General features: G+C 41.8%; 1 protein-coding gene across 1 annotated transcript in view; it reads left to right on the top strand.

Moving 5' to 3' along the window:
• Positions 1-281: 281 nt before the first annotated feature.
• Positions 282-13451, top strand: part of LRMP (lymphoid-restricted membrane protein) — a 22531-nt gene continuing 9361 nt past the window's right edge. The window contains exons 1-10 of the mRNA XM_010575422.1: positions 282-305; positions 748-910; positions 3177-3238; positions 4170-4235; positions 5316-5424; positions 6564-6711; positions 7520-7601; positions 11060-11106; positions 11190-11254; positions 11384-11500. Of these exons, the coding sequence (XP_010573724.1) occupies positions 7578-7601; positions 11060-11106; positions 11190-11254; positions 11384-11500 (253 nt within the window). The 5' untranslated portion in view covers positions 282-305; positions 748-910; positions 3177-3238; ... (2 more) ...; positions 6564-6711; positions 7520-7577. The remainder of the gene's footprint in view (positions 306-747; positions 911-3176; positions 3239-4169; positions 4236-5315; positions 5425-6563; positions 6712-7519; positions 7602-11059; positions 11107-11189; positions 11255-11383; positions 11501-13451) is intronic.

The following is a 13451-nucleotide window of genomic DNA, read 5'->3' as shown; positions in this document are numbered from 1 at the left end:
TCTGCCTACTGGGTTCAACTGTGCTTAGCAAGAACTAAGTCCCTGGTGCTGGATCCCGGGGAGCTGCAATATGTAACAGCTGAACGTGGTTCTTGATGCGTGTCTCAACAACTAGTGTGTGTCATCTCCCAGGCATGCCTGCTCTAAAATATCAGGAATGGATTGTGGTTTGTGCTCTCTCACCCCGCAGGCAACGTGAGATAGAAACTGTCAAACAGTTACAAGAAGAAACTGCTGGCCAGGCAGAAGCCCTTGGTTTAGAGCTGCAAAAAGCTACAAAGCAGCTTGAGTATGCCAGCAAACAGGTAAGGAACAGTCTAGTTCCTTCTACACAGGGAACAAGAAAGCAGATGCAAAAGGTTACGTACCATGCATCGCTGCTCTTGGGAAAGGAAATCGCATGTTCGGAATGGAGCGCCTCGTTGCAAAAGTGGAACCAGCAGAGGAAGTAAAATTTGAGGGGGTGGTGACAACAGTTTGCTGATGAAAGAGGCAGCATTGCATATTTGCGGTGGCTTAAAAAAAAAAAAAAGAGAGAAAAAAAAACCCAAAAATAGCTTCCATACACAGTCCACCCCAACGTAAAAATGCAGAAGTTCAGAGGGAGCTTTATCACTTCCTGAGAAAGAACAGATGCAGTTTGGTTTCATTTACATGAACTGTAGAGGCTCCTTGTGTTAGCCAGGCTGCTTTATTTTTTATTTTTTTTATTCCCGTCTTTTTTCTTAAATATTGTTTTGTGCTTAGGCAGAGGATCAAGTTGAAGCCTTTCACTCTGCTTGTGAGGAAGCCGCATCCTTGAAATGCAAGTTAGAGGAAGCCATTTCTGAGCAGCAAAAACTCAAGGATGTGAATGCAGCTTTAGCAAGCACTTGCCAGTTGCTTCAAGAAAAGGTGGAAGACCAGAAAAGTGAGTAACTGCCGGCAGTGTGCCACCATTCACTCTTGCACGGGCAAATCCTTTATTGTTTAGTTATGGCAAGGGGGAATAAGACTGAGCTGCAGGTCATCCAGTAAAATTCTCTGTGGAGCCTTTTTTTTTTTTTTTTTTTTCCTCTTTTTTTGGGGGTGGGCGTGGGTGAGGGGGCTTTCTTTCTATTTTCCCTTCTCTTTTAAGAGATCTGCAACCATGGCATCTGGGCTGAGAATCAGGTGGGATCCCAATGAGTGGGTGTTGGGCTGGACCAAAGCTGCAGAGCCTCCTAACAAAACCTCCAGTCCTAGGAGGAAGGGTTAGTAACTCCACGGGTGGCACTGGCACTCCTTTACCAAAGGTGCTGTTCCCACACCTGAATAGCCCACCTTATTCCTAACAAAGTCATCCCTCTTAAGCTTCCTGTACCAAATAGACCTGATTTTTATGTTCTGCATTCTGCTTGCTGCTTGTATTTGCTTTGTGTTTTTGAGTAACTGCATGGTATTAGGCTGTTTTCTTTAGTAGAAAGCAATTGTGTCATTGCATCGTACATGTGCAACTTCTGCTATGGAACCATGGGAACTTCATACTACCTCTTGCTCACTTACTAACACCAACACCTCAAAAGCTTGGGCAATTAAAGAATGCAGTGGTTTGACTCCACCACATGTGGCTTTTTCTTTCCAAATTCTGGAGTGTGTATTGCTTATAGGAAAAAAATTTGACTGACTTAAGCCCACTAACATTTGGACCCAGGCATGCATTTCCCAGGGCAATGTGACTGATGCTCAACATGCATGTGCATTATAGTTTCACATAAAGTTGTTTACAATTTGTCTTGTAGGAAAAATTACATGGGACCCTATGCCTTAGCTCTAAGGCACAACCGTTATGCACTGATGTGGCAGAAACAGCTCCAGATTGTGCTTGACTTCTGACCAGTATTTTAGCATTGTTCACATGTGTGTGCTCACGTTGCTTTCATGCTTACTGCTTCCTTCAAACTGTGGAGTGTGGGTTGAGTTTTTGGGGGTTGGTTTTTTATTTTTTTTGCAAGAGGCATAACAAAGGAAATAGTGTGTCATTTTCCAGCAATGAGTAGACAAAGCTCTTCTGCAAAGTGAGCTAGAGTAAATGAAAACAGAGATCCCCAGACATGTGGAAGAGACTGGTGCCACTGTGACCCAAAAAAGAGACTTAAAAAAAAAAAACAACCCAAACTAAAGACCCCCCAAAAAACCACCACCACCTTGAAAATGGCTAAGACTTTGGCTTTAAATGACTCCAGGTAGTTTGCAGAAATCTCTTTCTGTAGATAAATAGAAATAAACTGGTAGATATGTAGAGAAGTTGCAAAGTGTTATGAAAAACAGGGCTTACAAACAAGGATGGGAGTGGGGGAGGACAATGCTTTATATTGGTTCCTGCAGAAAGCCAGACAGGTCTAGTGTCCCTTCTGACTGAAGGGCTGGGCTGGGGTGTCTCCCCATCCACCTACCCACTCCATTCCCTTACTTCCTACCACCTGTGTGGTAGGAAGTGAGAAAGTAGGGAACCTGTTGGCCAAGGAAGCTATTACTCAACCTAAGTCAGCCTGGCACAGGTCCTTCTATGTTTCAGATGTCTAATCATGCCTTGCCACTAATTGCTACAGCCCTCATCCAGTGAAAAAGCTGAACAAGCTGCTGAGCTGCCTTCAATTTTTGCTTAGGCACTGAAGTGGCAGTGCTAATAATCTCATACCCCACCCCCGTTATTAGCTGTGGTATAAAAGTTATGATAGACTTATATCAAGGTAGAAGTCAGCAGAGGCAGGCCCTGGCATTACCTAACTTGAACAAAGAAAGTTTCTAAGTATAACATACAGCCCATTGACTTTAAAACTTCTGTACAGGATGTCAGATTGGAAGGACGAATGCTTCTCTTCCAGCAAGTCATAATGGAGTCATCCATTTCCAGAGGGAATTGTGGCACCATAACACTGATGATGTGGGCAAGCATTGCCTCCCCTTTATAGCAAGGGGAAACATAACTGCAGGGAAGGAAATGACCAGTGTTTTCTGCAGGGTGGAACTCGCAAAACAAAATGCACTTTCAAAATTCTCTTTTCTGTGAAAAACTGTTGTAAGTATAACTAGACTAAAGCAAAGTACAATGGGTTAGTAATAGGCAGTAGTCAGGTTTCAAGACACTATAACATCCAACTGCTTGTTATCAAATTATAAGGAACCGTGTAAGACTTGTAAATGTCTCTTCATAGCAACTGCTAATGCACTGAGATGGGAACTGCTTCAAAGGCGACTCTGTGAATTGCTCTGTCAGGTATGATGCTTGTTTGGTGGGAGAAGAAAAGGTAAACTTGCACAGGAGGTGGTCTGGTGGAAGGACGTATACAGCTGAGATGAACTACAAGTGATTTGGCAGCATCTAATTTCTTCTTTTCTAACATGTATGTAACTGTGGAGGCAGTAAACTGTATGTACTGATCTGCACGTTATTATTTTCCTTCCTCAGCCTTCTGGAAAAAATGGGCTAGAACCGAACAGGTGTGGTGTTGGTCTTTGCTGTAAACTATTGTTGGTGATCACATCAAATGAGGCTGAGGGAAGCTTTCCCTGATGCATTGGTGTAATTTGTCCCCCACAATCAGCCCTCTCTTCTGCAGACAGTCTTGAAAACAAATGTTTAAAATTTTCTAATAAAATATTTTTCAGTATCCAGATACTGGAATAGGCAGTGAAACAGTTATTACCTTGTGGAAATATGTTGAAAATTATATAACTCTGGTGTGCTTTGCTTTGAATAAAAATACTTTCTTCAAGTTTGGAAGGGGGTGGAGGGGGAGACATTGTGGGAAGACTTTTCTTTCCCTCAAACAGCTCTAGTAAGGAACGCTATAGCTCAGAGTCTGAACGGTCTGGATTTCACACAGAATAACAAGGTATTTATAAAGACAAACAGAAGATCCTAAAATGTATCCTAGGCTGTAACAGGGGCATCAGAGGAGCAGAATCAAAACTGTGGACCAGCTGCATGTGAATAAAACTTGTGTTTGTGCATAAAGGTCTGCAGAATTAAAGGCTGAAAGTAGCAAGGGGAAACAACTGCATAGTTTTCCTGATAGCTGATAATAGTTCAATTAGAAAGATAAAATTCCATTTTGTTCATAATCAGTAGTAGTATTACTTCTTTTTTTTACCTTTTTTTTTTCTTCTACACCTGCCTGCCTTGAACTATTTCTCTAATGCAACAGTGCTGTGCAGAGTTAGAATCTGACTACAGTCTGCTGCCCACATCAGCTGAGCCACTAAACAGGAAGGTAAGTGTGCTTGCTATGACCATTGTTGAGCCTTTTTAAAATGTGACACTAGTTCTGTTTGTTCCTAATTTTTTTTTCATGACCTAAAGGAATTGAATAACTTTCCTTGTGAGAAACTTTGCGAAGTTAAACATTCAATAAAAATAATTTGAGGTACATATTTATGTATATGCATGCACATGAATACACACATACAAAAGTATATTTAAAATTTTATTGCAAAACCAGTTTCCTATTGCTTCTGAACAGTCACTGTGACAAAATACTGGCATTTGATGAATTGCATTCTGAGAAGGATCAGAGGCTGAAGATGGGGCTACATCTTCCAATTTCTTTTCCATTTTTCATCACTTAAGCAACATTAGGTTAAATGCAGCTGTGTTAAGTGTTGCTTCAGAAGTTTCCTCTAGCCATCTTCAGATGACATCTCTTCAGCACTAAAGAGCAAGTGGTGTGCATTCAGGGGCAGGGGTGGAGGGGGCAGCACTTTGTCTCCATGCGGCCGAGCTGGAGCTGCCCTCCTGCTCCTGCTGCGGGAAATCTGACCTGTGTAGCAGGTGCTGGACACTGGACAAATGTTCCCCTTCTCAGGCTGTCCAGTTGGCTCGGCTCCGCTGAAAGGGTTGGGTTTGGTTTGGGTTTTGGTTTTGGTTTTGGTTTTTGGGTTGGTTGGTTTTTTTTTTTTTTTTTTTGCAGTGGTTTGTCGTTTATTTGGGGTTTGGTTTTGGGAGGGTTGGGGGTTTTTTGTTTTTTTTCACGGGGTTTGGTTCATTATTTGGGTGGTATTTTTGGTTCTCCTGTCCTGCTCGTCTTGCCTGGTTTTGTAGTATCTAGTTCCAGACCTAGGTTGAACCAATATGTCTGTTGCAAATATAAAGTTGAATTATTCTACCTCTTCCTGTATCTGTTCTGCCCATTAAGGGTGTCAGCTTTTCTAGACAAAAAAGCAACAGATGATGCATTTGTGTAACTGTTAGTATTACATTATGCAGATGCAACTGTGCGTGTGTGGGGGAAGTTGATGGTATTAATGTATTCACCGTGATTGAACAATAGCAGCACTTTCTATTTTTCAATTAGCAGCTCCATTGCTCTAAACGACTGTGGAGTGAAGGACCCACCTTGTGCACTGGCCTTCCTGGGACACTGCCCTTGGATATTTCATGCTGGCATAGTACGCCTCTGCTAGGTAAGACCTGGTGGTGTTGGCCATTTTTCTGTCTCTCTCCTGAAATACAGCAAGAGTTGATAGAACAGTATCAATGGTGGTAAACGTCCTGGTAGAGTGTGGAAAATCTATTGTTGGCTTTAGGCTATTTCTGCGTGTAATCCAGGAGGCTGAACCATGTTTATAATGCTTGCAATGAAAGGCCTGAAAAGGTGACTGTATCAACCTAATAGGAGTCCCCAAAAGCTTAAGGAACTATTGATATAAAGCATATATCCAGGTATATTCCTGACAAGATGCTTGCCAGTCTGGATCAAGAGGGCTTGAGTTATGTTCCTCCTATTCACTCTGACTGGCACACACTGAGATAGCAAGTGATGTACTGCTACTTTGCTACTGAGCTGAGGTCAGTTCTGGTTTAAAAACTTGAACAGGTAACATAGCTACTGAGAATCAATTAATTTTATTTGTTGATTTCTCCTGCATTCATAAGGTGTTTGTAGTTCCCTGCAACCCTCAAGCCTTATGAGTATTAAAAACAACCACTGACAGATATGCGTTGCAATGCCACAGAACTCCAGATTGCATTTGGGATTTTACAGACAAAGTGTTTCTTCCAGCAGTAAGCTGGTACAACACAGAGTCTCTTCTCACACAAACTGAAAAATGCTCAAATGTAATTCTATGCCATACTGGGGGAAATGGAAGAAGATCTTGCTTGACTGTACGTGCTCCTTATAAGAGCACTGCTGCTCTGAAAGGGCTGTTTCAGTGGACAAACTCAGAGAGTTCTTGCAACTTGCTGTAATATCACGATCCAGCCACAAATAAGGCAGGTATTCTCAGCTTGCACCAACTGAGTATTGATACAAAAAAGATGATCTATTTCCCAGCCCTCTACAACAAAGCTGTCCCACATGGAAGTTTCCATAACCTGACTGATGGAATAATCCCCATCCTCAGGTGCTGCAGACTCTCCATCTACAAAATATGCTAAGGCCGCATAACCTACCCTTTCATACCAAGATAGGAGCTGCTTTATTATAAATCTGTATTTGGTTGGTCTGCTTCTTGATCATTTTAGACTTAGTCAAAAACTGATGTAACTAAATCCAACTTTGCCCATGATTGCCACCCTTCACACTTGTCTCTCTTAACAGATGCTCTGACCTTGGAAACCTCATGCCCAAATAACTCTTCTGTGCACAGCTGGGATCAGCCTTGTAGACGGAGCTCTGGCAGCTGCACATTTGAAACCCGCAATCTGCAACACGCATCCACTTCAGATGTGACATCAGTGGGGTGCAAGTAAGATGGCAGAATTACCTCTTTGGGGCGAAGGGTGGAAGAGCCACAGGATCTAGCAGGTTCTAAGGGAAAGCTCTATCCCCAGCACATGCTGACTTCAACAGCAGAACGTCTCTTATATACTGGACACTCGGAAGTCAGCTAACGGTGCTGTGGGGTAACGTTTTGCTTCTATTCACACAAGTAATAGTAAAACCTTTTACTGAGACTGTTGGTATGACCACCAGCCAAATACAGTGATGGCATTTCCATTTCATGGCTGGAGAACTGAGGCATGAGGTAGGTATTCTTGTGTTTATTTCCAGTGTTTAACTCACAACTGACACTCCCATTTAGGAGCCAAAAGCCTATTGGCTTTGAGGAGTTACTTTTTTTTTTTTTTCAGAGTTTAGAGCAGGAATTCTGAGGTCTTTGCTTGTCAAGCTGCCTCCTTCGATCTTTAAAATAGAGATTGAACTGCTTAAGATTGTGAAAGCTAGCTATTGTCAGTGAATATTTTAAAAGATAAGGATGTTCCTGAAGATGCAGAGGCAGACAGTCTGCAGCAAAAGACTCGGCAGCTCTTGAAGATTTTGCCACTGGTTTTCTGTAGAATTGTGCAATGTGGAGGAGGTTGGGAGGAGGACTGGTGGTGGTTCTTGCTGTTCGGGGGAGGGATTGATGGTTAGTGATGAATTTGTCTTTCTCTGAGACACCAGCTGTCTGACTATACAGATAGTGGTGACTTCAGTTGTTACGTGCTTAAGGAAAACGGGCGATGTAGCTCGCTGTTGTTTGGGCAATATGCAAATAAAATGTGTATTGCCAGGTGGAAAATATGCTCTGCTGCTAACTATACTGATGCAGACCTTCCTGTTTCCATTACAATGACGGACTCTTCACTTACTGAGGTGAGTGCTGTCTCTGATGCCCGAGATGTGGTTCTGAATGGGTTCAAGCATGTAGTGCCTTACTCAGGCCCAGATCCAGAAGCTATAAATTGGCACTGCTCCAAGGTGTAATACTGTAGTTATAGACCTAAATGTCTTGATGTTCACATGCATCTGGGTCATGCTTTTAGCTGGGGAGTATTTTAAACATGGCTTCAAGGCTTGAGACAGTGCTGTTTCTGTAGTAATACTCAGTTCTGCCAGGGAAGTCTGAGTGATTTTGCTCTTTTTATCCACCTGCAAGAAGCCACAAGATGTTTTAGTTGTAAATGCTGCCTTTCTCTGCACTTTCTCCCACAGCTGCCATGTAACAGCTAAAAAATGGCATCTTTGCTATATGAAAACTTTCTTTCAGCTGATGTGCTCAGATATGCCTTCACTGCTGTATTGAATCCTGCATCTACAGCTTGAGCTGTCAGTTGGCCTTCTCATGGCGCCAGCAAGATGAGCTGCAGCTCAGCACACCTAGTTATGCTCTGTGCTCAGTGTCACAATACTTCTGAAATCTAGACCTCAGCCCTGCCACACAGGGCTTCTAATTAGTTTTACAAATGCCGGTGTTGGTGGTGATGATGGAAGAATATTGGTCAGTGGTTTCTGTGAACCTGGAAATAACCTTTGCAAGACTGGTGAGCAGGCAACCTCAGACCTCTCCTAGCAGGTGTGTGGTACCTGCAAGTGCAGCAGTGATCTGGTTGTAGTGGCAAATCAAGGCAGAAAGTGCAGTGAGGGTAAAAACTAAGAGTGGTGGGGACTGCCTGTGGTTTCGGCACACTGCTTGGGTGGGGTAAAGCAGGGGAGGAACTCAGTTTGTGCTCTTACTACTTAAGCTACTTTAAAGAGGATCATCTCAAGCGCTCTTGCTTTATCCAGTCCTATCACAGCCTTGCAAAGTCATCTGAAATGCCTGTGCTTCATTGCTCTGGAGCTTTCTGTAACTACAGCTGGGCTCAGAAATGTCATTTTCCATTTTTGCTTCTTTTTTTTATATTAAAAAAACTTTCCATGTGAGTATTCTAGAGGGGGAAAATGAAAATGTTAAAGCTTGCCCCAGAGAAAAGGCAAATGGACTGTGTCCAGTAACTGTTCTAAAAACTGTGACGTGCAGCAAAATTTGAATATCCTTGTTTAATAGGAAAAGTCTCCCTGGTTTTTTTTGTTATTATTATTACTACACTGTGGTTGCAGATATGTTTGAGCAGATCAAGCCCTTCAGCATGTGAGTAACTCAAATTATTTTGTCAAAGCATTGTCACTGTACGAGTTTAGGGAATATTTATTAAAGGAGCTCTTGTGAGAGGCAGATGAAGCTTGAGCTTTTTATACTTGTTTTCATTTATAAATGTGAAAGTTGTATCACAGTCTAAAAACTAGATGATAGGCATTCCAAATGTTATTGCTCGTTTGGGAGGAGTTATACAAGACTGTGGCCAGAATTTGTCTTATGATAGAGAATCCTTGTATTATTATGCTATTCGAAGGGATGGAGGAGGAAAAAGTGGTTAGGGTTGTACTGCAGGATCTTCTCTGACACAATCCTTTTACTGGGAAGAACCACCATTCTCTAATGCCCCGTGCAAAAAGATTTTATTAGGAAATCTAGAATGCAAGGGGTTTTGTTGTTGTTTCTCTTTAAGAGTACCCTGTGCAATCCAGGGGAGCTCACAATCCTAATAGTCAGTATGGGGTTTTAAAAACTGAATTGAGGATTTTCCTTTACTGGAAACAGAATCCACTGACCATGTGATTACCTGGGGAGGGAAGGGCATGTAGAATAATGTATCACTTTAGTCAGTTCCAGGTGTTGCAAGGGGGTTTTTGTTTGTTTGGGTGGTGGGAGGTAGGGGTGTGTGTGTTTCTTTTTTAAAAGCCCTTTAGATTTCTTTTTGTTTTTCATTCCAACATGCTATTAATTTTCACCTTCTCCTTCCCCAGTACTCCTGTAGACCTAATGGCCTGAACAAGGCAAACACGATGTTGTACTTCCTTAAGCTTGATAGAGAATTCAAAGAAGAATAAAAATAGCCTGGATTTGCATTAGAGGAAACATCCAGCTGGCTGGGGCAAGGCTCTGTGAGTGCAGTCGAGCTCTGATGGGTGGGTGAGCAGAGAGGAGAGGGAAGGCACTTGCTGATGCTGGGAGCAGTCAGTTGCTCTCAGAAGTGACTGGGGGCCTTGGTCACCTCCTTTTCTACTTTGCTGGGTTTCCTGGGTCCTTTTGAAGAGGTTTGAGGGAGTAGGGAAGATACCAGAACATAGGTGATCGCTCGCTCATATGGTTTTTCTGTTGTTGTCGCAGCCCCCTCCCCTCCCCGACTTCAGTAGTGCTCTTAGACACTTGATATGTAGGGAGCTACCCAAAGCTGGCTAATTTCATACCTTCTCTGCTTGGAGACGGGTGGGTTTTTTTGGTTTGGGGTTTTTGGTTGGTGGTTTTTTGTTGTTTGGGGTTTTTTTTCCTATTCAGCACTCCTCTTCAGCCGTGGGTGGAGTTCATCAAAAGTCATTACCGACTTAACCCTTTAAACCTCTGTTTCACCCTGTATTTTCACCCATAAAGAGAGACCAATCTATCAATTGAATAAGCAAGATGGAGTTATCCAGGCTGAAATGAGGAAAAGGGATATATTCCATTCAGTATCTCCCTTGCCATATTAAAAGACTTAAGAGGATGTTGGTTTTGTCTGTGACGTGATAAGACTCGGGTCCAGAACAGCACTGTAGTGGCTAAAGGAACATGAGCAAAACTATGTACCAGCCTTTAACTGCTTAATTCCTCTCTGCTGTTTGCATACTGTCCTGGAGGAGGCCTGAAGCCTACTGAAATGGCTAGGTAATTGTTATATATAATATTGAAAACTAGTGTCATTCAAAGACAGACGCTAAAATGTACAACGCAACATGCAAGTTTTCTGCATTCTGGATCATCTGCTCAGTCGAGCTGTTAATAGTAACACTTTTATTTACCTAAACAAGTCTGACATCTATAGCCCAGTGAAGATCTGTGTAACTCATTCGTAGGGTTTGAGGTCAAGACCTTGAAAATTGATATATCTTGATGCACAGCATTAAGATAGGACAATGGTGTGGTAACACATGCATTGGTCATTTGAAAATGTGTGTTGGAAGCAAAACATGAAGTGAGGAACAAAAATACATGTCTAAGTATGATATTCCTGAGATTATGTTTCTGCAGAAATCTTGTTATCGCTCCTAATGATGATAACATGCTAAGCTACATACTTTATGTATAGATGGCTTTAGACTAGCAGATGAATCTGCATGCACTTACCATCTAGTTCTTCACTGCTGAAATAATTTAGGTACGGCTGGGGGAATTATTAAAACCTTGACATACAAATTTTCTACTTGCACAGCAACTGTTTCCCTGATACTAACTCTTCTCTCTTTCTGTTAAGATTGATGGTGGAGAGCCAACACTACCAGCCAGTCTGATCCCATCCAGGTCAGGTTTTGTGCAAGCTTATAAAAGCCTTTATCAAGATTGTGTAATATGGATGAGTATCTGAAAGAATTATGTTTTGGCAGTGATCACTTAACATCACCCCAAGAAGTTCTGACATCCTCTGTGGAAAGCACTGCACCAGTGACGGGTGAGCACTTAATTTGGGGCACAGACGTATGAACTTTTTGCACTGAAAGTGTTGGAAATAGATATGCTCGAGTCTGCATGCTTACTGAACAGTAAGAGCTCTGTCTTCTGTTGCCTGATATATTTGTAGGCTGCCTTGTTACAGAGGGAAAATCACCCAAGTGCTTACGTGAAAGAGAGGAAGATGTGCCAACTTCTGTAGCAATGGAGAAAAACAACGATAAGGATCCAGCTGGTCCTGTACCAGGTACAGTAACTGCTGCAGCACACTGGCACTTGCGCAGTGAGGAGAGGGCTTGCTTCCAGCACATCTTTGAAGTAAGGAAGCTGACTAAGAAAAATAACTTGCGGACAACTTGTGATTTTCTGTTGTTGTACATGCTTTTGCCTGCGAGTTCTCTCAACCCTCCCTGAAACTCTGAGTAGGCATAAGGCTTTACCTATTTGCAGGAAGCCAGTAGAGTACAGCACTGCAAGAAGTAAACGTGAATTACTGATGCTTGCTCAGCTGGCAAAACATTGTGTCGGTACTAAACCCCAGGCAATTTTGGGAGGAGAGAGAATGTTTTCATGCCTTTAAAAAGTTTAGTGACACACCTAGGCAAAAGAACACTTTCCTCGCTTTCAAAACTGATGCTTAGTGCACAAGAAGCTGGGATGGGTCAAGAGGAGCGATGAGGATAGAGGCCTTTGTGTATGGTTCCGTCTCTTGCTATAGCCATAAACACCCAGAATTAGTCTTACTAGATCTGATGGTGTTTCTTCCACTTAAAAACTAAAAGCAAACCAAAACTGAAGTACATGTACACAGTGTATTTAAGCTATTTTTAAAAAAAGCTGATTTGAATAACTGGCACAGAATATGTGTGCATGCTTCTTTGTAACCATTTTTTAACATTTACCTAAACATAAGACTTTCTGTCGTCATTTCTTGTTTGGTTTTGTTTCTTTCTTTAGTACTATTTTCCTGAAATCTAATTCAGTCCCCTCACTTAAACATTCTTTCTTTCTACTAGTTTGCCTCTACTGTTAATTTTCATATGTGGTCTAGGTGCCTTTGGCAAGGAGGAAACAGATATGCAAAACAGATCAGAAAGAGTCCAAACAGCTTTAAAGTCAGAGAATCCTGCTGCCTGTTGTACATCTCTGAATAGAAAGTGTTTCTAGTATTAGAACAGATACACTGATGAATCTCCATTTGTGGTTTTCGCTAGTACCACACAATGTCTTGTAAAGGTGCTTGGGAGCCAGGTCAGATATGTAGGGCTGCTGCAAAAATCAGTAGGGACAAAAGGGAGTGCTAAGCAGAGGTGGTTGTTCATGTGAAGGATGAAAAGAGAAAGCACTTCAAACCTGAAGGTGTTTTTTTGTTTTTGTTTTCTTCCTGTGCCATTTCTTTGGCTTGCATCTGTGTGCGTGCGTGTGTGTGTGTGCGCGCATATGACTACATAAACAGAACAGGAAAAAAACCCCAAACTTTAGATGTTCTAAAAGGTATAAATAGCTACCAGGGTTACTGCTACACAAGAAATTAGGTGATTCTCAGACTTTCTTCAGTTTCTTAAATATTTTCCTTTTTAAATCTTCCTGGAGGTTATTTTTGCTTGCTTTAAAGCTTTTCTAAATTGCAGCACTTGAAAGTTTGTGTTGCATTTGAACTGGCATCATCAGTTCCTGAACTTATCAGTTGTTCATCACCACTCATCTTCTGGGAAAAAAATTATTTTTTTGGCTCTATCAGCACCCTGCTAGTTCCATTTTTACGCACAAAGGACAGTCCAAGTGGCAGACTATGTCTGAAGCTTATGGACACCTGAAATACCATAACTGTATGCATTTCATGAGCTGGTTGTGCTCAAGCCTCTCTGTAACAGAAGAGCATCTATTTCTTGACTTCGTCTGATATTCTGTAACATGAAAGAAGAGAATTACAAATACTTATCGCTTCTGTTAAGTCTGTGGATGGGTGGGGTTTTTTTTTACATATTCCTGTGCTTATAGAATTCCAAATAAAAATTAATTATAAACTGTCTCTTTAAATAGCAAACAAACAAAAAACCCTCCTGTGCTGCTAGCAAAATAATGAAATTCATTTATCCAAGGGAATATTACTGTAACTCTTACAACTTCTACTAGAGCAACTACAACCAGGAGTAATATTCTCACTTGTAGACACGTAACACTTCTTATTGGAATTT

The sequence above is a fragment of the Haliaeetus leucocephalus genome, unplaced genomic scaffold (assembly GCF_000737465.1).
Source record: "Haliaeetus leucocephalus isolate CR32 unplaced genomic scaffold, Haliaeetus_leucocephalus-4.0 Scaffold473, whole genome shotgun sequence".
Taxonomy (NCBI): domain Eukaryota; kingdom Metazoa; phylum Chordata; class Aves; order Accipitriformes; family Accipitridae; genus Haliaeetus; species Haliaeetus leucocephalus.
The sequence above is the reverse complement of the archived record's forward strand: the minus strand, read 5'-3'. Positions and strand labels throughout refer to the sequence as shown.